The 23,579-nt window shown below is 44.2% G+C and overlaps 1 protein-coding gene across 1 annotated transcript in view; it reads left to right on the forward strand.

Moving 5' to 3' along the window:
• NRXN3 (neurexin 3) overlaps positions 1-23,579 on the forward strand; it is an 826,423-nt gene that overhangs the window by 20,975 nt on the left and 781,869 nt on the right. Inside the window, exons 2-4 of the mRNA XM_026048287.1 lie at positions 8,589-8,606; positions 16,446-16,475; positions 18,566-18,577. Of these exons, the coding sequence (XP_025904072.1) occupies positions 8,589-8,606; positions 16,446-16,475; positions 18,566-18,577 (60 nt within the window). The remainder of the gene's footprint in view (positions 1-8,588; positions 8,607-16,445; positions 16,476-18,565; positions 18,578-23,579) is intronic.

Genomic DNA, 23,579 nt, shown 5'->3' on the forward strand with positions numbered 1-23,579 from the left:
TTTAGGGTGATTATTGTAAGCTAGAGGAGCAGGCACTATATATTTTTATGTGTAATAAATAGAGTTCTTCACAGGCAAATTGGAACTCCATCCTAATTAGAAGTGGAGAGAATGTATCAATAATTAGTTGATACTTATCTATATGAAACCCAGAGCCATGCTAAGCATGGTAAGGAGACCAAGTAAATTTCGAGAGCGTGGTCTTCACTTTCAAATCAGTAGGCAATTCAGGAAGAACAGTGTTTGCAGCAGCAGATTGTGAGCAGGTTCTTGACCAGAGCAATTTACTGAAGTACAAATCATGGTGCCTGGTGAGCATGTCAGCCTTTTCTGATGAATCCTTCTCTTAGAACTGAGCTACAAATAAATCCGGAGTGAATCCTGTAAATAACAAACCTAAAATTCGGTTTTTATTAGCTATGATTGATTTTGAAGAAGCAGGTGGAAACTTTATTTCTCCTACCACGCACACTTTTTTTCAGTAGGAATTGATCAATTGATCAAATCTCAGGGATCATATGGAGGAGTGTAGCGTTGTTTGCACGAGGTGGTTTCAGTGTTTTTTCTGATAACGCTGGTTAGACTTTCCATCCAAGTGATGTCCTAATACTGAAGATGCCAAATCTGGCTTAGTGAATGGAGTTTGCTCAAGTTTCCTTTTAATTTAGAGGACTTCATCTCTCTCTATCTAGGAACATCTGTGTGTCCACAGACACATGTACTCCATCACTCCTGTTTTTGGATATTGTGGTCCTATAAAGGAGGACCACACCTTCGGCGTGAGCAGGTAAGTGCTCAGCTGGCAGAGCATTCCCAGTCCACAAGAAATGTTCTCCAGGAATGTCATTAGGTGGGTTTGGAAAAGGTCTCCCTTTTCTCCCCCTCCACCATCGGCCTGCAAGGCTCATCATGGCCTTACGTGCTTTCAGCTCTGCTTCTTCTGATCACTCCTGGGGGGAATATTAGCATCCTCTATTAACTCTGTCAGACTTATCGAGGGATTTGTTTTATTAATTCGGTGACTGGGTACAGCAAATAGATTGTAGCCTGGGCCACTTCATAGGCTTAACAAGCCCTTCCTGTGCTTGCTCATCACTTCCCCCCCATATTTCTATATGTTAATTCTTTTTCCTTCTCTTTATGTTACTATTTATTGAGTATCCAGAGTGCTGTACATGTCACAGGGAATATGACTAAAGTTCTTTACCATCCATCATCTTTTGTGTGATAAGAGAGGAATGGAGTAGGCACAATTTGTGATCGATGTTGAGGTAGTAGCTGTCGTCGTGAGGGTCTGAGGACAAAACAGAGGTGAAAATAGTTAGCATGCACGCGGGTTCTTGCTCAGCAGGAGAGAAGGTGCCTGTTTCCGCAGTGTATGGTGGGCAATGCCCTAGCTCCCAGTTTGTGTATCGCTTGTGCAGGTCGTGAAGCTAAAGGTGAAGCACTGTGGGCCTGGTTTCAGTTCTTCCAGCAGATTGCAGGGCACACGCAGTAAGTGAATAGATTTGGCTTCCCGATCAGATGTCTGGCTCACTCTAGAGTAACTGTGAGACTGATCAAAAATAGGTAATTTTTGGAGGTCAGCGTGAAGAGGTCCAATGTTGTGCATCATCATCAGTGTGCTCCCTGTCTCTTTTATATCCTCCTCAAGCATTATCCTTTTTGGTGGATCTGAGCAGCAGCAGCTGTGTCACTGAATCTGGGGGCTGCCTCCTCCTGGGGAGGAAGACACTTCAGGGAGATCCATCCCGTTGACATCTCTTCCTGCTGCCTGTGTCACTTAACAAAGAAAGTCTGTAGGAACAAGTCTGGCTCCTGTATCCCTAAGGTACGTTGTGTGAGTCACCTCCAGCTTTGAGGAACATCTCTCTTGTGATACGCTGCAGCCCTTGAAGTGTCACATTAGTTGATCCAGTCCTTGTTAAAGTCAAAATTGCAGAGAAAATTTGGGCTTAGTATGGGAAAGTAGTTTCAACTCCAGTTAGAACATGAGGAAGGAACTGTCTGCAAGATTGTGACTCTATCTGCAACTAATTTTTGAAAGGCTTTGTGCAGGGAAAGGCTCTCACCTTGAAGCGAAATCTGAATGAGGGGGTGGGAATTTCCAGACAGAAGTGGTTGCACAGAAGCAGGTACAGGGATGTCTGCGTAATGCTGCAGAAGGGTGATAAAGCAGGTAGTAGCAATGCATGATTCTAGAAGGTCATAGATTCTAGCTGCAGCCAAGCTGGAATTACTGGGAGGGAAATACAAATCATCTTGTTACTATTGAGGAAGACCTGTAAAATGTTCATCTGCTTTCTAAGTAACTTTGCCAGTATCTGGAAGGTTTGTATAAAGTGGTTCCAAGCATTGTAGCAAAGGCAGGAAAATCCTGCAGCTTTTTTTTCTTGTTTTTCTTTCTCCTGATCCTGGCCACTTGTGTGGAAGAAGTTATGGCATTTCTGATTTTTGTACTGAAGTACAGGGTGACTTTTTTGGTTCACATGGAACACAGAATGCCAAATAAACACGTTTGTGAAGAACTGCGTGTGGTGTGTGCACTCACCGTCCCAGTATTTGTGTTGGTTTGTGACCTGACTTGTGTCTCCTCTGGTATCTGAGCTAAGCTGGAAGGATTCCTCCTTCCTTAGAGCCATAATTCTTCTTTCCTTGAGTGTTGCAAGTGGATCCTAGAGTGAATAATACTCTTCACAGGGCCATGTGCATGGCACTGGTTAATGGAAAGGGAAGGGGGCTCTGAATCCACACCAAGGCTTAATGAGGAATGAAGACCTCTAGAGAGGTAATGTGGTACTAGGCTGACTTGTTTAAGCATAGTCTATATTTCTTATTTACAAACTTTCTAGCCTGTGTTTTTCGCAAGAAAAATACCTTTGTCCTTGTTGGTTTCTTCATCATTATCCAGATTGAGTAGGAATGTGCGTCCCTCAGGGAGGGACGGGCTTTAACGGATTTAGACCTGTGTTAAAACATAGTGGATGCACAGATTGCCCAGTACAACTGAGCCAAGGCTAAAATTGAACACCAGTCATGCTGTAGATTACTTCTGTGCCTTTTCACTAGAGTCACAGACTGGCTTCTTTTTGGAAGGTCTTGGTAGACCAGCGCTGTTCATCTTGGGAAAGATGCGACTAAGGCAGCCGGTTGGCAAGTCGCTATAATCAGGAGTGCTGCAGAGAAGATGAATAGGAAGTGACTCTTCATTATCTTTCAGAAAACCGTAGATAGGGAATGCCCAATGTGATATAATCAGGTGCTGGTTTCAAATTAGCGAACAGAAGTGCTGTTTTGCAGTGTAGAAATTGTAGTTCTGGAAGATACTAAACAAAATCATAGAAAAAGTCCATCAAGGATTATAAAACATTTTGGTCTCAATGCAGCCTCCACCAGTCTCTTGGTTGCTGGAGGCTGGGAATAAGGTTACCCTTTATATTATCTTTTCATTTGACTTCCCGAGCACCTGCACTCGACTCCCGTTGGAGGCCCAGGAGGGTTGTCCTGGTGTCTAGCAGCTGCCACTGATGGGATTGCCTGGGGACGGTGTGTTTTGAGGTAGAATAACAAAGCCATAGAAAATGGAATTGGAAGGGGTCTCAAGGGCCAACTAGTCTTTCTAAGGCAAGATCAGGTGCATCTGAAAAATTAATGAGAGATTTTTGTAAAGCCCTTCCTGGTGCTGGTTATCAACTCTTGATAGCTGAGTTACGCCATGGCCTCACTAACCTATTTCTGCTAAGTTTTTGTCATCTTAAACCTGAATTCTCTTTCCACGTTGTAAGCCTCTTGTATCTGCACTGAGCACAAGCTGCAGTTTGTTTTCTTCTGCTTGTTGCTGCTGTTCAGAGGATGCACAGTTCCTGTGCCTTGCTGTGCCCAGGGTTGGGGGCACAGGGGGGTGCTGCATAGGGCCTGAGCAAAACAGCAGGGAGCAAACCTGCCTCTTCTGCAGCGGCCAGGCTGTAGGACGAAGCAGAAACTGGCTTCACCCTTCAGTGCTCGGGCAGTGCATCTGGACAGTTTAAGTGAGGATCAACACTGATGGTTCAGAGTATGCTGAGTAATGAAATTTCAGTTGCATTTTTTGCTAATAGCAGGTTACAGGAACACTGGCTCTTTCCCTAGCAATGCAGCGAGGGCCCTAGGGAAGGTCCATGAGCATGTGTGTTGGAATGTGTGGGAAGTGATGGTGCTTTCACCGAAAACTGGGAAATCAGTGAGCAGCTTTATCTAAGAATAGTAACAATACAGAGCTAATTAGAGGCATTATTATAAATTCATTTCTCTGAGATGTTTTTGTTTTTCCCCGTTACTGGAGCTACGTAATTCTGCACGCCGGGTTTGAAAGCAGTGGGCACAACTAATCCCTGCACACTATGCTGGTACGAGAGCAGGGTCCTACACGGACAGGCAGTTACCGCAACCCCCAGGTTGCTTCCAAGTGTCTGCCCCGCTTGCTGGAGCGCACGCTCTGCCTGGACAGCCTGCGTGCCCGAGAGGAGAAGGCCTAGCCCCTCGAGGTACAGAATCTGTTTGCTTTGGTACGTGTAGGATTTGCTGACACTTCATATGCCTTAGAGGGTGACATAGTCAGGCACATGTCAGTCAATCTCCCGTTTTCCCCCAGGACAGCACGGGCTGCCCACAACATTCATAATGATGGAAGCACGTGGAATATGGAGAAGAGCACTGGATGCATCAAATCAATGTTAATCATTCAGATAAGATTTGAAATCAAATCCCTTAACCTCATTAAAACCAGAAGTGCTTTAAAATCACATGCCACTTTTAGCAAAATCAGCTGAATTAGAGTAGGGCTTCCTTCTGCCTCTTTAAGTAGTTCTTGTTCTAACTCTGACATGCTGAACGGTTGTATGGCATTGCTGTAAGCTGCTAAACATCTGTCTCTTTCACTTGCTGGCTGCATTTCAGTACTGGATGAATGAATCCTATATTCACAGCTAATAAGTGCTTTGGGATCCCAGCATTAGCTCTATGCACGGTACCACAAGTGTATGAAGTTCAATGGAACATATGAAGTGAGTACTGTTCCTGAGAGACTGCAACCTAAGAGTTCCTGTGGGACAAAGGACACAGAGAAATGTAATTGATTGTAATGAATTTGTGTGTGTATGTCACCACTTGTCTCTGCTGAATAAAATCAGGAGTGTTCAACACTCCATTAACACAAATTGTAGGGTCCTGTTCTTGTGGAGTGAGACAATAAGGCTACACCTGCCAGCGCTGCGGGTTCCTCTTGGTCCCAGCACGCAGCTCAGTGACAGGCAGCACAGGCTGACGTGGTCTTGGATTTGTTTCAATGTCAAGAACATTTAGCCAAGTAGATAGAATCACTCAACTAGCCAAATAGATGGAATCACTCAAACCCAGCTCTGTGGTCATTTCATGGGAACCAGCACAGAGATACTAGGGATGGATCCTAACACCAGAGTAAAAGGAGAGATGCTAAGTGAACATGAGGGATAAAATCCACGTACTGTCAAAGTAACTAGCAACATTTTTATACGTTTAATGGAGTCAAGATTTTCACCTAGTTAACCATAAATGTAATGATCTTGGAAGTGCGCTTCTCCTCTGTGGGCCCTTCAAGGATGATTTCCAAGTGCTTGGAATTGATCTTGTTACAGAGTCTGTTTTCACCCAAGCAAACATTGCAAGCAGCTGTTTATACAGTATAGATGCCATTTCTTTTCTATTTCCATGTGCTGCTGCCACTGAAATTGTACGTATATGTGCTCCGTGGCGAGAGCCAAAGCTGTTCTAGAAAGGCTTTTTCAGACCTCCATATGTGACAGGTTCAGAATAAGGACATTTTGCTGTCTAAGGGCAGGATCTCCTTTTATTTGGGAAGGAGAAGGAAAGAAAAATTAAGTTTTATAGCTCTTGCTCTTGACCCCCTGTTTCTAGTTCTGCAGCCTGTGTTCTGCCTGCTGCCCAGGCCTCTCCCCGGGCCCTCAGTGAGACCACGGGTAACCAGAGAGCCTGGCGCCGGGCTCGGGCGGGTTGTAACACAAGACGGAGCCGCTCTTTTCTGGGTCACCGTCTCCCATTTGGCCTAGGATGCTCCTGTCTGACAGCTGCTTGCTGTGCGAGTCCAGCGGGTGGCTGTCTGTGTAGCTGCCACAAGGCAGGGGTCCTCCCCACGGAGCGGAACAAGATGGAGCAGGCCGTGGAGACGGGACCTGAAGTGGGTCTCTTCAGGGCGAGGTGCACGGAAAATCCGTCCCTGTCATCCAGGTGTTGAAATACGTTCAGTCGCAGTTGTCTTGGCATTCTTGGTAGATTTCTGTTTAAAAGTGTTAAATGGATACTTGTTACAGGCAACAGTGATGTGAGCGATAATATTTGCTTTGTTTCTCTCACTGTCCTTCCTCTTCCTCCTTCCCCTGCCACCCCCTGGATGGTTGGGGCTGCACATGGCGCAGGCAGCAACTTCTTGATCCCTCTTCCAAACCGGCTCTTGACATCAAAGCACAAAAGCCAACGGCACCAGCTTGTGGCTCAGCCCTTTACAAAGGTGCACTAAACACAGCTTGTGCACTGGATAAAGCAGACAAAGCAGACCCTGTCTTGCCTTTTGCTAAGAGACTGACCTGTCTGTGCTAGAAATGCTCTGAGCTGGAGGAAGCGGCTCGGCTTCCACTGACGTGATGAATCCCGTGGCCCCTGAGCCTTCTCTTGGCCATGGTCTCTGCACATTCCCTGCTTTGCTGGGAGCACCATCTCCCCAGTCCATGTGGGAGAGAGGGATTGCTGATGCACAGGAAGAAGCTGGCGACATGTTTCATACTGTCCTTAAAACAGCTTGGGGAAACATGACCAGATTTGAGAGAGGGTCTCGGGTGATGGGATAAAGGACGGTCAAGTCAGCTCCTCAGAGCTGGCCTATCCGTGCATATCTTTGAACTCTATCCTCTGCCTTTCTGGAGGGTTTTCCCAAGTGCGGAGCCACCAGCTGTGCAGTGCTGCGTCACAGAAACGCACTTCTTATTAAGCAGCCCTTTAATCAATATGTGCAACCACACTTCTAATTGCATACCAAAATGGAGCTGGAAACCACACCACCGTGGTGCTAGAGGGTTTCCTGCGGGGCCTTGCGTGGTGATTTCCATGGCATGCCACAGTGGTATTTACTGTAGGGCATTTTGGGAGGGCTTAGTGACTGTGTGCCTTTTTTAAGAAAAAAGCAGTGCTTTCCAGTATGTGCTTTAAAATCAAATACAAGTGCTTTCACCATTGAAACTCAGCATTTGCTAGCAGGTACCACATGGGGGGGTGTCTGCGATACAAGAAACTCCTTTGTATTTAGTAGGGGAAAAACTCTAATGACTTTGACTGTCACATAGATAAATATTGCCCAAGTGTCACAGCAGTGCTAGCAATGACTTTCTAATGGCATCTACTGTGTGGGGAGTTTGTGGTGGGGAAAGACCTTAGGGAAGGGTGGCTTGATAGGTATCTGATGAACTAGGTGCACTTTTCCTCAAATGATTCCAGGGCCATTGCAAAGTGATGAAGAAAAAGGCAACACGCACAGGAGTCACTTGCCCACTACTGAAAGGCAAGGGCACCCCTGGGTCGGACAGGATTTGGGGCGAGGGGGATGGATTTGGGGCGAGGGGGATGGATATGGTGTTAGATCAGGCTCGTAGCCAGGCGGGCAGCACCCTCTGCTCCTGGGCTTGTGGCAGAAGTGCCCTGGGCACTGTGATAACCCGAGTGCTAATGCAGCGCTTTGAAGCTCTCCTGAGGGGCTGTCCCTGCAGTAGCCCCGGGAGGAGCAACTGCTGCTGGGCTCAGCCTCACTGTTCCCTCCAGCAGGCTCCTTTCCCCTGTGGAGGGCTGCATTCCAATCCAAATATTGATCTCGTCTAATCCCGTGAGATTCAGTTATTCTGGGAGTAATGTGATTGATTCCACAAAGCAGTCTTGGTCTGAATCCAGCATCTTCTGAAAACACAACATGTGGGATGTGCAAACCTCTGGTCCTGTTTCTCCTCCACCCCCAGCACTGTCTGCAATGAAGGATGTTTGTGGGAATGATGGGCAGGAGGAATGAAAAGGAATGGTCTTTTTTCTAGGCTTCAGGACTCTGTTGAGTGTCTTGCACCAGCTCATAAATTCACATGGCCCCTCAAAGGGGAGCAGGTTCCTCTTCTCTTCTGAAAACTTGCTTGAATTTATGTGCAGTGGAAACCTACTGCAGGCAGGTGAGTTTTTGTTTCTTTGTTTTGCATTTGTGTGTGACGTAAAGTAGATGATTTTAACCAATATTCTTACAGGAGCTGACTTAGCTTGGATCTGATTCCAGAAACTCACTCCAGACCAATGCGATGGTGGACTTGCTTTTACATGCACAGTGGAGGGGGAGTCAAAGCCTTCTCCCTTGCATGGCTGCAGATGGGTGGCCTCCAAAAAAGCCTAATTACTTCTGGTTTTGCATGAAATTGATTTCCATGCAAGGATATGGCATTGCTGTGTGTATCTCTAATGGCTTTTCTCTCTTCTCTCTCTTTCTCTCTTCCTTTTTCCCCTTTCTGCTTACCATGAAAACACCTCAACAGATGTCAATCATATTCCAGGTAAGTGTTATCTTTGAGCTGAATTTTACTCTTTAAGGTGCTGGGGTGCAGCTGCTGGGGGCAGAAGTCTCGTCTCGTATCCTGTGTGTGGGCAGAACAAATCTTCCTGCTGGACACCAAAAGGTCTGGATGGCCAAATCTCTGAAAAACAGAAGGGCTTCACAGAGGCAAATGTCACAGACCCTCCTCTTTAGGGATTGCTACGTTGGTCAGTTAAAGGGATGCTTTCTGAATGAAAATGACATTTAAATGATTGCTTATGTTGCGAATAACCTGGCATTTGGTTGTACACTTTATACAGTTTATATTTTCTAGATCTTCATGCAGTTCAAAAACTAGCTCAGTCATTTTCATTCTCCCACTGTCAACTACTCTGTTTACTGGTCCCACCGAAAAACTGGTGAGCTTCATTTTTGCTAACTCAGGGAGGATTTTGGTTTATGTGGAAAAAGAATGAGCACATCCTGGGCAAAATGTGCAAAATGTGAATGTGTGATCTTGTATGTGTGATCTCTGAAGCCTTAATTCCTCAGAGGGCACAAATGAGTCATTTAAAAGAAAAAAATAATTTGTCAATGTGGTTTTTTTTTGTGTATGTGGGAGCAAGGGGGTGTCTTTTTCCCCCCTCAAGGGAAGTGTTTTACCACAGAGAACTCCGAACCTCTCTCCCCAATTGCTCTATCATTGCTGAAGGGATTTGCTTCCGCCAGCTGCAGCTACAAGGGGCAAGTGAACTAGTCCATCTCGCTCCGTGGTCCACATCTTGGTGCTACTGAAGCTTAAAAGACTAATTTTTACTTCATGCTCAGGCAGCTCCACCTGGTATATCACTTTGTGAAACCGAAATGAGAGCCCAGGGAAGCAAGTGGCATTACCCTGGTTAGGAGTGAGATGATGGGAGAAGGAAGTCAAATCCTTCTTCCTTTTTCTGCTTTGTAGTATTTTTGCTAATTTGCCAGACCAGACGTGGACCTGGAATGAGTTCTCAATTCAGTTTGCTTCTTCTCTACTGCTGGACAATCAGATTTTGTAAAACACTTTAGAGAAAGGCAGTGAGCGCCAGCGGCTTGGGTCATTTCCTTGCATATTTAGCCCTTTCTGGCTTGTCTCGTCAATCCCCTTTTTGTTCTGCTCGGATCCTTTGCAGTCTGTGTGCATCTCAGCTGGCAGTGACGGGGAGGAAAGTAGCCAAATGGCAAATGTAGTTGTTTGGCACATGCCTTGGGAAGAAAGGTTCTAGCAACTGTAACATTGAATCTCTTCTGCAGGCCTCAGCATATGGCCAGGCTGCCCCGGCTGGAGGCCGGCAGGACCTCCGCGCTGGCCAGGCGGGACGTGGGCTCTTGGCTCTTGGCTCAGGGCCTTCAGTGTTGAAGCAGTTGGTGCTGAGGGTGGATCAGTCGGGAAGGCCCGGCCTTGCTCTGCTTCACCAGCAGAGCTTTGGCATAAAAACCAGCATGGTCTTATGCCATGAATGAATGTTGCCTTGTGCAGCAGCACGGGCCTCTCGGAGGCCTTCGCAGCGTGCAGAGGGTGAGGAGAGTGGCTGTGCTGCTAGTAAGGGCTTGAGCAGAGGGAGCACAACCAGGGCTGGACTGCGCTGCTGTTGTGATTGCGGGCCCTGTGGAGCGCTTCATCCTTCACTGTGAACGGGCTCCATTGTCCCTGCTGCCGCTGTTTTGGTCCTGCTACCTCATCACTTACATGCTACAACATCCTTATTTATTTATTTTTATGCTCCCCATCGCTCATGCACACATACTGCTGTGCTTTCTGCTTTCTCACTTGCACTCCATCCTTGCTCCTGGTGGCTCCTCTCCACATGCGCCATACTCATTGGTTTTCAGCTCTTTCCACGTTCATTTGCAAGTCCATGGCAGCAGTGATCATATGGGGTCGGAAAAGGAACTCATTTAGCTCAGAAGACTCTTTTAAAAGGTGGATGCTTCAGAAAAAGTTTGAGGAACAGAGAAAGTTAGCATGGATCTTGCCCAGATACACTCTTATCCTTCTGGTAACTTCTGCTTCAAAGACTTCCAGACTTGAGATTGCAACCAGATCACAGTATTCTACAATCACTGACAGACCTGTTTTGGGGGAGCATCCAGCCTTTGTTTTTCTTAGTCTATTCATATTCTTTTCCCTCAAAGTTGTCCTCTGGTTATGACTCACACTGTTTAATTATAAGAGCATGAAGAGTACTTTCTTTCACTTTTACACCTCTTACCAGAAAATTTCATTCATTGCTTCCTACTCCCTGTGTTCTTACAAATAGGGATATTTTTCTCTGTTCAACTGTTCTTACTATCTGGAATTTTACCTCTATCATATGTTTTGTCAGTCATCTCTCTTCCAAACTGAGGAATCCTATTCCATGCCTAACGGTGCTCCTTTTGCCCCTTGTGCACCTCACTGGGAGAGATTCTTTGATATGTGCTGTGATTCTGTTATACATCTTTCTTTTCTAGCCATAAAGTCATCACCCTCAGCTCTTTCTGCCTGCACAGGATCTCTCGTGCATGCAGTCGTCTTTGTATGCATTTGTGTACGTATTTTCAGGCTTTCATACACCACGCTCTTTGTAGCCCTCCCTGTGCACACCTTGTCCTAGGAACATGTCACATGCAATATCCAAGCAGGATAAACGACTTTGTCTCTTCTCTCCTGCTCTTTTTTCTTTGATCATTTGGAGTAGGAGGCTGGGGGATGGAGCTGGGAGCCCGCACAGCTGCCCTGTGTAATTGGGTTGGAAGGGGGCCTGGGGCTACGGAGCAGAGCCGCGCTGCGGGCTGCCCTCGCTGCTGGGCGCTGCCAGGAGCCCCGTCACTGAGAATCAAACAGGAACAACCGGGCCCAGCCTGTGCTCAGCTCCGCCTAGTTAGGAAGAACAAGTGCCATGTGTGCCCGCAGCCAGGAAATCAGGTCATCCCCTTGGCAGAGCTCACCTGTCCAGCACGTAGAAGATCTGAGTTAGGTCTCAGAATTATTATTTTTTTCCCCTCCCTTTTCATCCATTGCTTCAAATCCTTCCAGACAGGGATTTTGCTCTTTTCTCTGTGTCCCTTCCTTTGGCCTTGCTGGGGGTGCCCCCTATTTTTTTTTTTCCCCCTGTCTTTTTTCTTCAGTTCATGGAGTCTCTTGGGGAAACCATGTGCTAATCACAGGCTTCCTTATTCTTTGGATATAGGAAAATCTCAACACCCTATTTGGGGAAGGATATAGGAGAATCAAGATGCCTATTTGGGGAAGGGCCACTTGGGGACGAAAGGGACTTGTCACCTCTCCTCCCTACTTGGAAAAGGGAACTGCTGATGGAGGTGGAGTAGGAGGTTGTTGCGGGGAAAAAAGGCTAACTTTAAAGAAGTATGAGTTCAAGGAATTTAGGAAAGAAGGTGTCAGCAACAGACTTCATCATGCATTAGAGTGTTATGGTAGCTGATGTTTTATTTTTGAGAGAATCCCTGGCTTGCATGACATCTTTCCACATCTCTGCTGCAAAGAATGTGCACATATGTCCTGAAGCAGCGAGGCCCTGCCTCAGACTCGCATCACTGCTGGCCCCGTTGTGGCTTGGATGGGTCGTGGTGCCCGGTGCCCGGGACGCTCCGTTGGCAAGCGTGCCCCTAGGGAGAGCTGCTCTGGCAGGGCCCAGGAGGTGCTTTCGGGCTCGTCACCCGGCAGTGCCGTCCGAAGGGACATATTGAGGGCAGGCGCCTTACCGGAGCAGCTGGAGAGCGCGCGGCCGCGTGCGCCCTGAGAGCACGGGCCCAGCAACACTATAGCTGGGCTGAAGGCTCCACCTTTCTGTTCTGCCCCATCAGCTGTCACTGTCTGCTGGGCTTTAAATTCTCCCATACCCTTTTAGGCTTTAATCTTCCGTGTTTTAAGTAGTAACTACCCAAACACTGCAAAGTGTCCCGTATAAGTCCCGAAACATGAGGGCTGCTCTTTAATTACATGGCTCTTTCATACCATGGTACTCTGAAGCTACATCCAAAAATGTCCTTTGGCTTTGTAAGAATTGAGCATTGACCCTTGGTACTTTCTCCAATTAGAGCCGCTTATTTTTACTATTTGTATATGGAAAGCAGATGGTTCACATTTTTTCTTTTACATGTAATTCTTGGAAATATTAGTTTGAGATCAAGGGAGATAACGTTAACCTTTAAGAAAATAATATTGATTTTATAGTAAGCTAACGAAACATTTACAGAACTCTCAAGCCTAAATAGGAAGAGGCAGTAGCAGCAGTCAGAGATCACAGCCAGAGAGCAGAGTTTGGACGTCTGTCTGTCCTCATCAATGCATATACTATTTTAATAACAAACCCATGTTCTGATCAAGCAGGCCACCTCTTCACATAAAGAGGAGCTGGGGCAGAGCACAAACAGATGATTATCTTGTTCTGAAAAACATGTTTTTATAACATGCTCTTGTTCTCACTGTTGCTCACATTGCAAATTGAGAAATATTGAGAAAATTGACTCACTAGCTCCCTGGGCTTGAGATTAAGTTTCGTTGCAGGTAGATAAGCTATTTATTCTGAGTATTTCCTAGACCTTTTCCAAAGCACTGGCTAACTGTCATTAGTGTAGGGTAGCCATTGGAGTGATTGGCCTCTTCTTCAGTGGCTGAACTTTGGCCCTTAGCTTTTTACCTTTGGGGATGTTTGTGTTCATATACGGCTTTGATTTGGACCCACTTTGTGCTGGGCTAATTATGAGCGAGTCCTGTTATGTCAGTCTTCGTTTGGCTCTCATTGAAATTCAGCCAGGCGAGCAGATCTTAACGAGCTCTAACCTCGCACTCAGCCTCTGCCTGTGCCAATGGATTACTGTAAGAATGGCTAGATCTGCTTAAAAAAATAAAAACAAAACATACCTTTGGCCCTTGGGACTTATGCAGGTTTGTGTCAGTCTTCTCTAAGTTCTACACTGGCTGGTTTTGATGCCCCAAGGCTTCAATCAGGGTTGATCAAATCTAAGAAGAGGGAAATTTGAAATAGTGCTTTTTTTTTTTTTTTTTTTTTTTTAACCTGGATTAAGCTAGAACCCTGAGTTTTATATATGATTCCCCTGCAATAGGATGATTAGTGACACAGTGGTTGCATGTTTGATGATTTCATTCAGTGTACTGAAGCTGCACACGCATTTCCTGGCCTTTTTGACTGGCACCCAGGTAGCGTGGGGATAGGTGTCCCAGGTGTTCTGGCAACATCTGGGCCCATTTTCAGGTCTGCGGGCTTTTTATACCTCCTACACTAGTATTATTGGATGCCCCTCTACTGCGATAGCAATGCTGCCCCATGCCAATTTGTGTGACTTCAATTTTTATGATCTGAAAATTGGTTTTGTACCTTGCCGTATCTTTAAGCTGATGTAGAGGTGAGGCAATGAATTTGGCTTGCATTTTGGGCATTGAGTTTGCTGTGACTAATTTGGGGCCTTTGTTACCCATGCTGCATATGTCACAGATTTTGCATCTTCAAAGTTGAAAGTTTTAGGTTTTAATGACAATTTATTGGAGATAGATTAATTCATTTTAGCTCCTAGTTTAAACTGCATGGGAGGAAAATTGTCAAAAGGGAGAAGTTAGTATTTTTTTATGTTATTACTGTATCTTATGAAGAATCTGGAATTTTATTGGCCCTCTGTTTGAAGAATAAAGATCTGCCTAGATAGGCAAGTCAGGAGATATACTGCTTTTCTGCTGGATCTCTAAGCAGGATCTCCTCTTTAGCTTCTTGCTGTAGAAAATTCTGTCTGATTCTGAGTGTTTAACACAAGCTCCTGCTTTCAGCCTTCCCTGGAGGTTTCTCTTTCTCCGGGTGTCCCTTGTCCCCAGGTGCAGAAGGTCTCTGCCACCCTTGGCAGCTGTGCCCATCAGTGCCACAGCCTGCTGTCCCCACGGTGCAAAGGGTCCGAGGACCAAGGAGCCTCACACTTCTGCTCTGGCTCCGAGGTTGCTCTCGGCCAGCATCACGCGTGCACCGTCCTGTCATCTTCTCACCTTTCTTCTTTCACCTTTACTGCAGGAGCTCTGTGTATTTTATGTCCTACTAGTTTATACTTGAACCTTCTCATCTTTACAGATTTTCAGGTGTCTGTTTGGATAGATTTGAGATTTTCCTTACAAGTATGTTAGAGTTGGTGGCCCTAAATGGAGCCACAAATGCAACGCTTCCTCCTAGCAGAGAAAAGCTATTCAGGGAAATTATATCATGTAATTTAGACCAAACATACATCCTGCAGTATCAAATCTGGCATGATTTTTATAGTTAAAAACATTTTAAAAATTCTCAACTTGTGCTGTATTTCTAATTATTTTTCTAAATCCACAAGAATCTTCAAGAACATTAAGATATTTGCATTTCTTATGCTGTGCAATTATTAATCCCCTTATCTGGCTTGGAGTTCTCTGTGGGTGAACATCTTCTTGGGATGATCTGGATTTTAGATTTTTCCACCAGATGCAAAGGAAAAATATAAAAGAGAGATAAATAAGCAAATTCTAACTCAGCATGCTGCTTATTGAAAAATCTTTCCTTCTAGTAAATTTGTTTGACCTCTCATTCTCCGTGAAATTAAAAAAGTCACAGCCTGATTGACTCATAAACTGACTTAAGATGTGTCTGTGCACGTGCGTGTGTGCATACCACAATTCCTGCCATACTAAGGGAGTGCTGCGCATGGTAGAAGAAATGGAGAAAGATTCAAGCTAAGGGAAAGAAGATCATTGAACCAAGTCAAGTACAGAAGGGCTTGATTTTCTATTATTAGTTCTGTGATTTTGTTTGCCACAATTAACTGTTGGCTATGTTGATATATTTAATAGATTGGGCATGATTCTGTATACAATGATATCTAAAGGATATTTGTAATCTAATTATGATTACACTTGTGTAGCAAACATATTTGAAAATTGGGACCAAGAATGGGTTTTAAGTGGGACAAGTAAAGTTAGGTTTATACCAGAAAAGACTGATGGATGGAAACTGGAACAGGCTAAGTGACCATTGCACAGCCATCTACAGATCTGGCAGAGGGCATCTATGGTACTTTCTGGCTTAACCTTAATATATGTATTCAAGGAGTGAGTTTAGCTATAGTCATAACACACTGACCTCAGAAACTGCATCTGTAGTTCTTAGCAGGAAGGAAATGGATCTGCATTGAAATCAGGTTGGTGGTGCACTTTTTCATCCCTGCCAGATCTGGTCCTGAAGCTGGAGTACTGGTGTCTAATTAATATGTGTGAGGAGCATCAATCAGCTCCTGAAAATGCGTCCTGAAGCTGCCACATTCATATGAGGATATGAATATGAGGATATCAATGAGGATAGCTCTGTGTGTGTGAGTGTGTGTAGATGCATTTAGCTCAGATGTCTCATCTGAAGCCGTCACGGTGGGAGTGTGCCATCCCTTTGACTGACCACAGCTTTCAATTTGGCATCTCCGCTTGGATAGAGGTCACAGCTCTCCAGGGAAACAATCGTTCCCTGAAGAGCCCTGCTGCAGAGCTGGGCTTTCCAAGTGTGTTTAGCTCTTGTGGGGCACCGTGCCCCTGGAATTGCTCCCCAGGGAATACCATGAGCCTCAAAGACAGGTCTGTAATGAACAGCAGATTTTTTATGCCTGTGACAGAAGCTTTCCTTGCTCTATGTGGAAAGCAGAGTTTGCCTCTGTGTGCCCTGTGTGCTACCCCCATACTTGGTCTAGCTCAAGTATGTCAGTCCAACACCAAGAGGTATTGGACTGCAACCAGTGTGCATGTTGTTACTGCTCTTCTCTTCTGGTTTGTTCTTTATTTTTTCTTACTTCCTCTCTTTCTTTCTCAAAGGCCTCGCACACCTGATGATGGGTGAACAAGGTAAGTCCTTTGACTTTCTCTGTCTTCCAGTCCCTGGTTATGAAGGAGCTTTGTCCTTGTTTCATTTCTGAGCTGGACTTTGCATGAGAAAGCAGCTGGGCCTAGAGGGTGCGTTTGCCAGTGAAGCCATTTGCATTTTTGCCTCTCTGTGCCCCGTGAGCCGTGGCTACGTGTCAGTCTCAGAGCTCTGTTACCAATGCCCTGGAGGGATAGTCTAGGAAGCGTGAAATGATTCCCCTGTCAGGAAAGAGAGATGTTCCCTCCTTCCACGCATCCAACCAACTATTTTATCTTACCCTTTCTTCTTGTGCTGGCTGTAATGACTCCCTACTCTGCGTTAAAAAAAAATTAGACCTCAGTGTTGGTCTCTCTTCAAGAGTGCAGTTATTAAAACAAAATATGTTAATAGCCAGCGTGGCATGATCCTTACTAATTATGAATACCAAGGAAAATTGCATATAATGGTCTGTAAGTCCTGTGTCTGCAGTTTAATATATTCAGATATGCACAGAGCAAAATGTTTCAGAACATGAGCAGGGCTAACCCCAGGCCGGGCTACAAATGAGATCCAGGCCTGTGTCAGAGTTCACATTTTAGTATCCCAGCCTACCCAGTGTTGAGGTTCTATGGGCTGTGGTGTGATGGGGTCACTAGTCCCTTCTGCACCCTCTTATGCAATGGGGAGGTTTGGAAAGGAGAGGAGCCTGCTGATATGCCAGGTATGTAGAGAAGAGTTGGGAGCCCTGTTAATGCGTTCTGGTCTCGTGACTGCAGCAATGAAATGATAAATGAACTATGCAAGGTACGTCAAGGAAGAGACCTACAAGTAAGGCAGGGAGACCCAGTCCTAAACCGCACAGTGCCTGTCCCTGTGAAGACAGGGTGAGTTTTCAACTGTAGCTTAGTTCTGCCTCTAAAGCCTTGATGAGGCTTTCCTTGACTTCATATACACAGTATTATTTTTCCCGTTAAGTAAAAAAAAAAAAAAAAAAGAGGATTAAACAGTCCAAAGAGTTAATGAGATAGAATATAGTGCAGTAGTGCAGAAAACGCTCAAGGGTAATTAGGTACCTGAATACAAGGAACGTGGTTTCTGTCTATCTCAATGAGGTGTAGAGAGATGTAGGACATGATCTGTTTTTATTCTGTAGTTCAAGGCAGGTGTCTGCTCTGAGACTATGAAGGTTTAGGAACCTGTCAGAGCTTAATTGAGGCTCAGTGTTCAGAATTTTTAGTCTAAGTGCTAGGAAACCCATCCTTTTAAGGCTACATGCCAAAACCTTGCATATTTACAGTGTCTTTGTAGAAGCCTCTCATTTGGCAGTGGATTATATAAACAGACACACTTGGCCATTTAAATTAGAAGAAGCTGGCTCATGAAGAGTGGTGCAACCTTTTTGGTGGAGTTGCCATCAACCCTTTCTATATTCCCTTGTATGGCAAAAAATGTGAAAACTGTGGGCTTCTGGCATCCCTAGCCACCCTTACTTATGCAGCGTGCATCAGGGAGCAGTGGCTTCTGTTCTCCTGCCAAGCAACTCATATGTTCACTTTTGACAAATATTTGCTGTCTATAAAAATATGATGCATATAAAATATGTAAATGTATATGTGTGTAAATATGCACTGTCAACATTATATACAAATACATTAGCTTTGGAAGTGTTTAGCAAATATGCCACCATGAGATTTGTTTCTTTCTTTCCTGCTCTGTTGTTTCCATTTGCTGTTTTGAATTTGACGTGGAATGAGGCGTATCACTGGCATGCTATTGCATGAGAGGTTTGCATTTCTCTGTAGAAAATCAAATTAAAGCCAAAGGGCTTAACCAGACAGTGACTAGATGTACTGTCAGTCGTTTAAGCCTTGCTTTGTGCTTTAGTTATGGTGTGACCCTTTTTTCCCTTGGCGCTGTGTTTTGGTGGGATTTGATTGCCACGTATATATGCTCATTTTTCCTGTTTTCGTAAGTATGGCCAGTGATGTGGTTTTTCTATTTTTCCATGCCTCTTCCTCCTCTTTTGCCTCTTCCATGACGGACACTCCTTTTATTCTTCCTCTAAACGGGACGCACACCTTCCTGTCTGTAGGTAGAAGCAAAGGTAGAAGTTGCTTTCTTTCTAAAATCTCTTTTTCCTGTAAAATGTTTGTTTGGCAATGGAGAAATTGTGTTTTTGTGAACGTAGTTCATAATGACGTTTAATGCCTTCTCCTAAAGAGCCTCTTAGCAGTTGTTGGCACGGTGTGGGAGGTACGTATGAAGATAACTGCACGGAGGCCTTCGTAGCAGGTCCCTGCTCTTGGTGCTCACAGTAGAGCTGCGCACGGTGCCAAGCGCTTCGTAGCTGATGACAGCACAACGTGACTCTCGCTTTGGCCAAGGACAGTGACAGAAGCGAGAGGCTGGTGAGCTGGGCCTGGTGACTCTGTTGCGTTGGAGTGTTGCCACTGCTGGGAATTTTGACGCTGGGCATGGAGGGAAATCTGGGCGTTTGGAGTCCCCTCCAGCCAAGGTGGACCTCTGCGTTTCCCCAAAGTCGCTCTGTTTCCCATTCTCCTTGTTAGTGAAATGGTGCTGCGTTTTTCTGAGAGGAATTGCCCTGCAAAGAGCCGTGGAGGAGATGGGAAATGATGGGCATTGCTAAGCAGAGAGTCCATGTGCTTTGCAGCTCATTAAGGTCTAGTGTATGAAGCCATGTGGCCCCTGCAACCATTCAGCCCTCCACACCAGTGTTCAGCACGCAGGCAGGGCAGATCCATCCCTAATGAAAACTCTCAAAAAGGCAAAATGCTGCAAACCTGCTCTGGGTTTCCAGTGGCCCTGGAGGGAAGAGAGAAGGTAAATAGATGAGTTTTAAGAATTACTTGAGTAAAATCCATTTCTTTGTCCTACTTTTCAAGGAAATGGAGAGATTGGAAGGTTTTATTAGGCTGAAGCTTACCCCTTTTCTACAAGCACACTGAAGAATCTGGTCTCTTGATCAGATTGGAACCCATTGACTGATGTTGGGTGTTTCCATGCTGGTAAGATAGGGAAGAAATGGTACCACTACAGATTTGGGAGGATATGAGAGCTCAGAGAATTTATTCGTAATAACTTCCCTTTGAGGCACAGTCTCTACCCAGTGATCACCCCTCTTAGAGCACCTGAGTTCTAGGGAGCGCGATGTGTTTTAGCACTTCCTCTGTGTAGAATTCCTCTTCCTGTTGCCCTGCCTTCTTTGAGCAAATTTTATATTTTGGATTCCTTATCAGATAATAGGATTTGTTGAGTTTTCAAGTTGAAAAACATATCCCACTCATTAATTTTATAACTATTCTATCCAGAATTGTGAGGAGGAAGATAAAATTTAAGCTGTACTCAAAGTTGTACTCTTAGCAAGAGAGGTACATCATAATCACAAATATACACCATACAAATGTAGGGACCTAAAGCTCTACACACACCATCCAATATGTTACCATGATTCAACACCGCTGCCAATAATTAAGTTAGCTGATGTATGGCTTAGTGGTATTTAAGGGTCAGTGTAGCTCAGGGAAAGTCTTGTCGAGTGGTGGTTGCTCATCTTGCCCCTCCTTTTCTCAGGCAGCATTTGCACTGTGGGCAAGGTGGTCCAGGACTAAACTCAAAGTCTTGTCTGAAACACCCCCCTGTTCCCCCAGTTGAACTTCTAGGAATGTGAATTGTAATATATAGTCTCCAATTAATTCATATGCAATGAGACTTAATTTATTGTGCCACAGTGAAAATATTGTTTCAGTTTCCAGCAAAGTGTAATTTTTTGGGTCTAGTTCTAGCAAGTGACTTCATCAGAGAACCACCATTTTGAATGAAAAATGGTATTACTTTCAAAGGACTTAAGCTGTGTAACTCTGAACTCAGACATGGCCTTCAGCACACGGAAAGGGTGGTACAGGATGCACTGGTGATTGTAGCTGGAAGGTTCATGTTTTTTGGCATTCTCCTAATTTTTAGTGAAGATTGGCAGCTGCTCTATCTCGTGCTGTGTATGTAGCCGGAAGATATGATGTATTTGATTGTATAAAACCTCTTTGTGAGGTGTATTGGTCCGTGACCTTGCATTCATCACATGGGACATGTCTTGCATTAATTGTTTCCACCATAGTAAATAGCATTTTTAGGCACTTACTCTTCTGAAAGTTCAGCAGACTTTGTTGTTTTTTGTTAAGCTCCTGGAAAGCTGAAGAAGATGAAGTATGGGTGTTTGGGGGTAATAGCTAGAGTAGTCAAAATGAGGAAAGCATCTGTGCAGCACATGTGTTTCTACCTGAATTTCTACCTGGAAATGTGCATTACTTGTGTCTGCGTTAGGGGTAAGAAACTAGTCACAGGGATGAAGTAAATGTATGATCATCAGGAAGGATTTTTATTTTGTTTGGCATAAATTGCAGAAAACAGCTTCTCTTCTGGGGAGGAATTGACAATTAAGGAACAATTATATTGAATTTACTTTCCTAACACTCCTCTACAAATAAATTAAATGGAAGTAGATCATAAATATCCAATTCCAATTTGCTATAGAACTGAAGTTAAGGTATAGTCATGGTTTTTCCATGTCATTTGTTCTCTTGACAACCTTTGGTTAAGGACATGAAAGAAATCTGTCCTTCACCCGTTCTCTCATTCTTGTGTGCTTTTTGTTTGACCATTGCTCATGGTTTGGATCTGACTTGCGCTGAGGTTCATGTCTCCAAAGGAAAGTGGCCTTCATCCCAATGAGATCCTCTTCTCAGTGGATCTTTCTCGAGAATAGATTTCACTTAATCCACAAAATCCTGTGCTGGCCTGAAGGCAATAGCAGAATTCCCAGGGAATTTGGTGAACCCAGATTCACGTGGAGTGCTGGGAAGCGCCAACATCATCTGCTGCCCCATGCCGAGGGGCAGGGGCAACGCAGAGCCCTGGTGCCCCCGTGTCGGCAGCTGCAGCCCCGGCCAGGCACCCGCTCCGTCCCTCATCCCATCCCAAATGCCCATGGAAAATGCCCAGTGAAGTTCTCAGCACTGAAAAATCAGATTATCTCCCTTGTCCCAGGCTCCTCTTAACCCAGGTAAGTCTCTGATGTTCAGCATTGCTCTCAGGGAGCAGGGTGAGGTGGTTATTTTGTCAAATTGTTCGATAATATTGACCGGGAGGTAATGGCACAGAAAAAAAGAAATAGCTTTTGTGGACTCTGATAGAAGGAAATGACTGGACCTTGCTGATCTGGAAAATAATTTCTAGTTCTTCTTTGCCAATACCACCATTAGGATTTGAGAGCCATGTGAAAAAGTCCAGCTGAGTGGCCAAGGGTTTATGCAAATGTTGACGCAAAACATCAGTAACAAATTAAACCATTTGTGCTCTATAAATATCTAATTATAAAGGGGGGGAAAAACACCACTACATTCATCTTGCCAGCCTTGGCTATGGTTCTGAAGCTGTTGATTTATCCTGTAAAATATCTGAATGATATTTGGGTTTTAAATGTAAATGTTTATTTTTCCTTTTGAGGTTTCTACACCTGAAGTCCTTTCTTTAATAACTTTAATATATGTGTGGGTTTGCTTTGGTTTTCATTTTGAAAATGAATATCACTATTATACATTTTCAATTATTGAGAGGATGGTGACTTTCAGTTTTAACTCCCATTTTAATTTTTTTTTTTTAATGGCAATTTATTTTAGGTTTAGCAAATACCGAGTCCATACAACCTCTATGATAGAACCAAGGCTTCTTGAATACAGACTTAATTTTGCATGAATCAGCTTTTGTAGGGAAGTCTTTTTTGCTGTTTCATATTTTAGTTAGGGAAGAAACATGTATTTTAATCTAATTCCTATAGATCAAACTAGAGAGACCTGAGAGCTGATGCATTTCCAATGTAAGGTATTGGGGGATGCTCTACAAGACATTCATCCTAGTTCTTTATATTCTGGAGCTGGTGAAATTTTTGGTAGTTTGCTGAAAAAATCACTTAAGGTGCTGAATAGCAACTAAACAGAAAAGAAAATATGGCTTTTTATAGTTTTCTGTAATATATTCTTAAAGGGAGACAAATACGTAATTAAATAGGACATTTCTGATAAATTATTTTTGCTTGTGCTTATAAGCCAGTGTGTTTAGAAACAGTGTTCTATGTATAAGGCATTTAATAAGTTGTTAAACATTTTGTAGCTTACAGGTAACAGGTAATTTACTTTTCTTCACTTCTGTGCTTTTGCTATGCAATTTTCTTCCTTTATTCTTTTTCCCTTTCCCCCCTGTTCCCCCCCCCCTTTTTTTTTTCTTTTTAAACTATGTGGAATAAACTGCTGATTCTTGGTTGGCTTTTGTTTTTGTCAGGCAGGATGATTCCTGAGAGAGTTCAAAGCATTGTGGTTGTGGTGTGTGTAAACAGGAGCCTAAAATACTGTCCTCTTATGCTCTACTGTAGTCATCTGGTTCTGATGGGGCTCAGGTTTCATGCTACCCAAAGAGAATATTTAATTGATACTATTGAAAGGCTTTTTATTCTCCCCTCCTTCTTTAATTTGAGGCATTCAGTGGTGTGTAGAGATGCAGAGGTAGCAAAACAGGCCATATGCTTCAGAAAAGCCAGACTAATAGCACTTTTGATGGACGTCTGATTTTTAAAGTGCTGTATCTTTCATTAAAATTTACATGTAAAGTAAGGGCAAGCGCAGTGACATGAAAGCTAATGCAAGTTGCCCATCCTGACATAATAACAATCGCAAGAAACTGGAGATCCCAGATGGCAGCTTGGCCTTTGCCATCCTTTTAATAAGCTACTAACTGCTAATTATTGCACTCTTATGGGCAAGTTAATTTACTGTTGACTCTTAAAGAGACATTGTGCCTTTTCCAGGCATCTAGGTTGTTCAGTTAGGATCTCAAAGTGTTTTTTCCCTGCAGGATGGAGTCCTTCCAGTGGACAGTAACAAAGAGGCAAAGGAGCAGAGAGAGGAAAATGGAGCTTAATAAGCGATGTTTTCTTTGATAATAGCAGAGCATGGGTTTGTGCTTGTGTATGGTTTTTTTCTTTTTTTTCTTTTGTTTTTTTTTTTTCTTTTTTTCTTTTGGTTTTTTCTTTTTCTTTT

The sequence above is a fragment of the Nothoprocta perdicaria genome, unplaced genomic scaffold (genome assembly GCF_003342845.1).
Source record: "Nothoprocta perdicaria isolate Ctin4 unplaced genomic scaffold, notPer1 scaffold_53, whole genome shotgun sequence".
NCBI classification, from domain to species: Eukaryota; Metazoa; Chordata; class Aves; order Tinamiformes; family Tinamidae; genus Nothoprocta; species Nothoprocta perdicaria.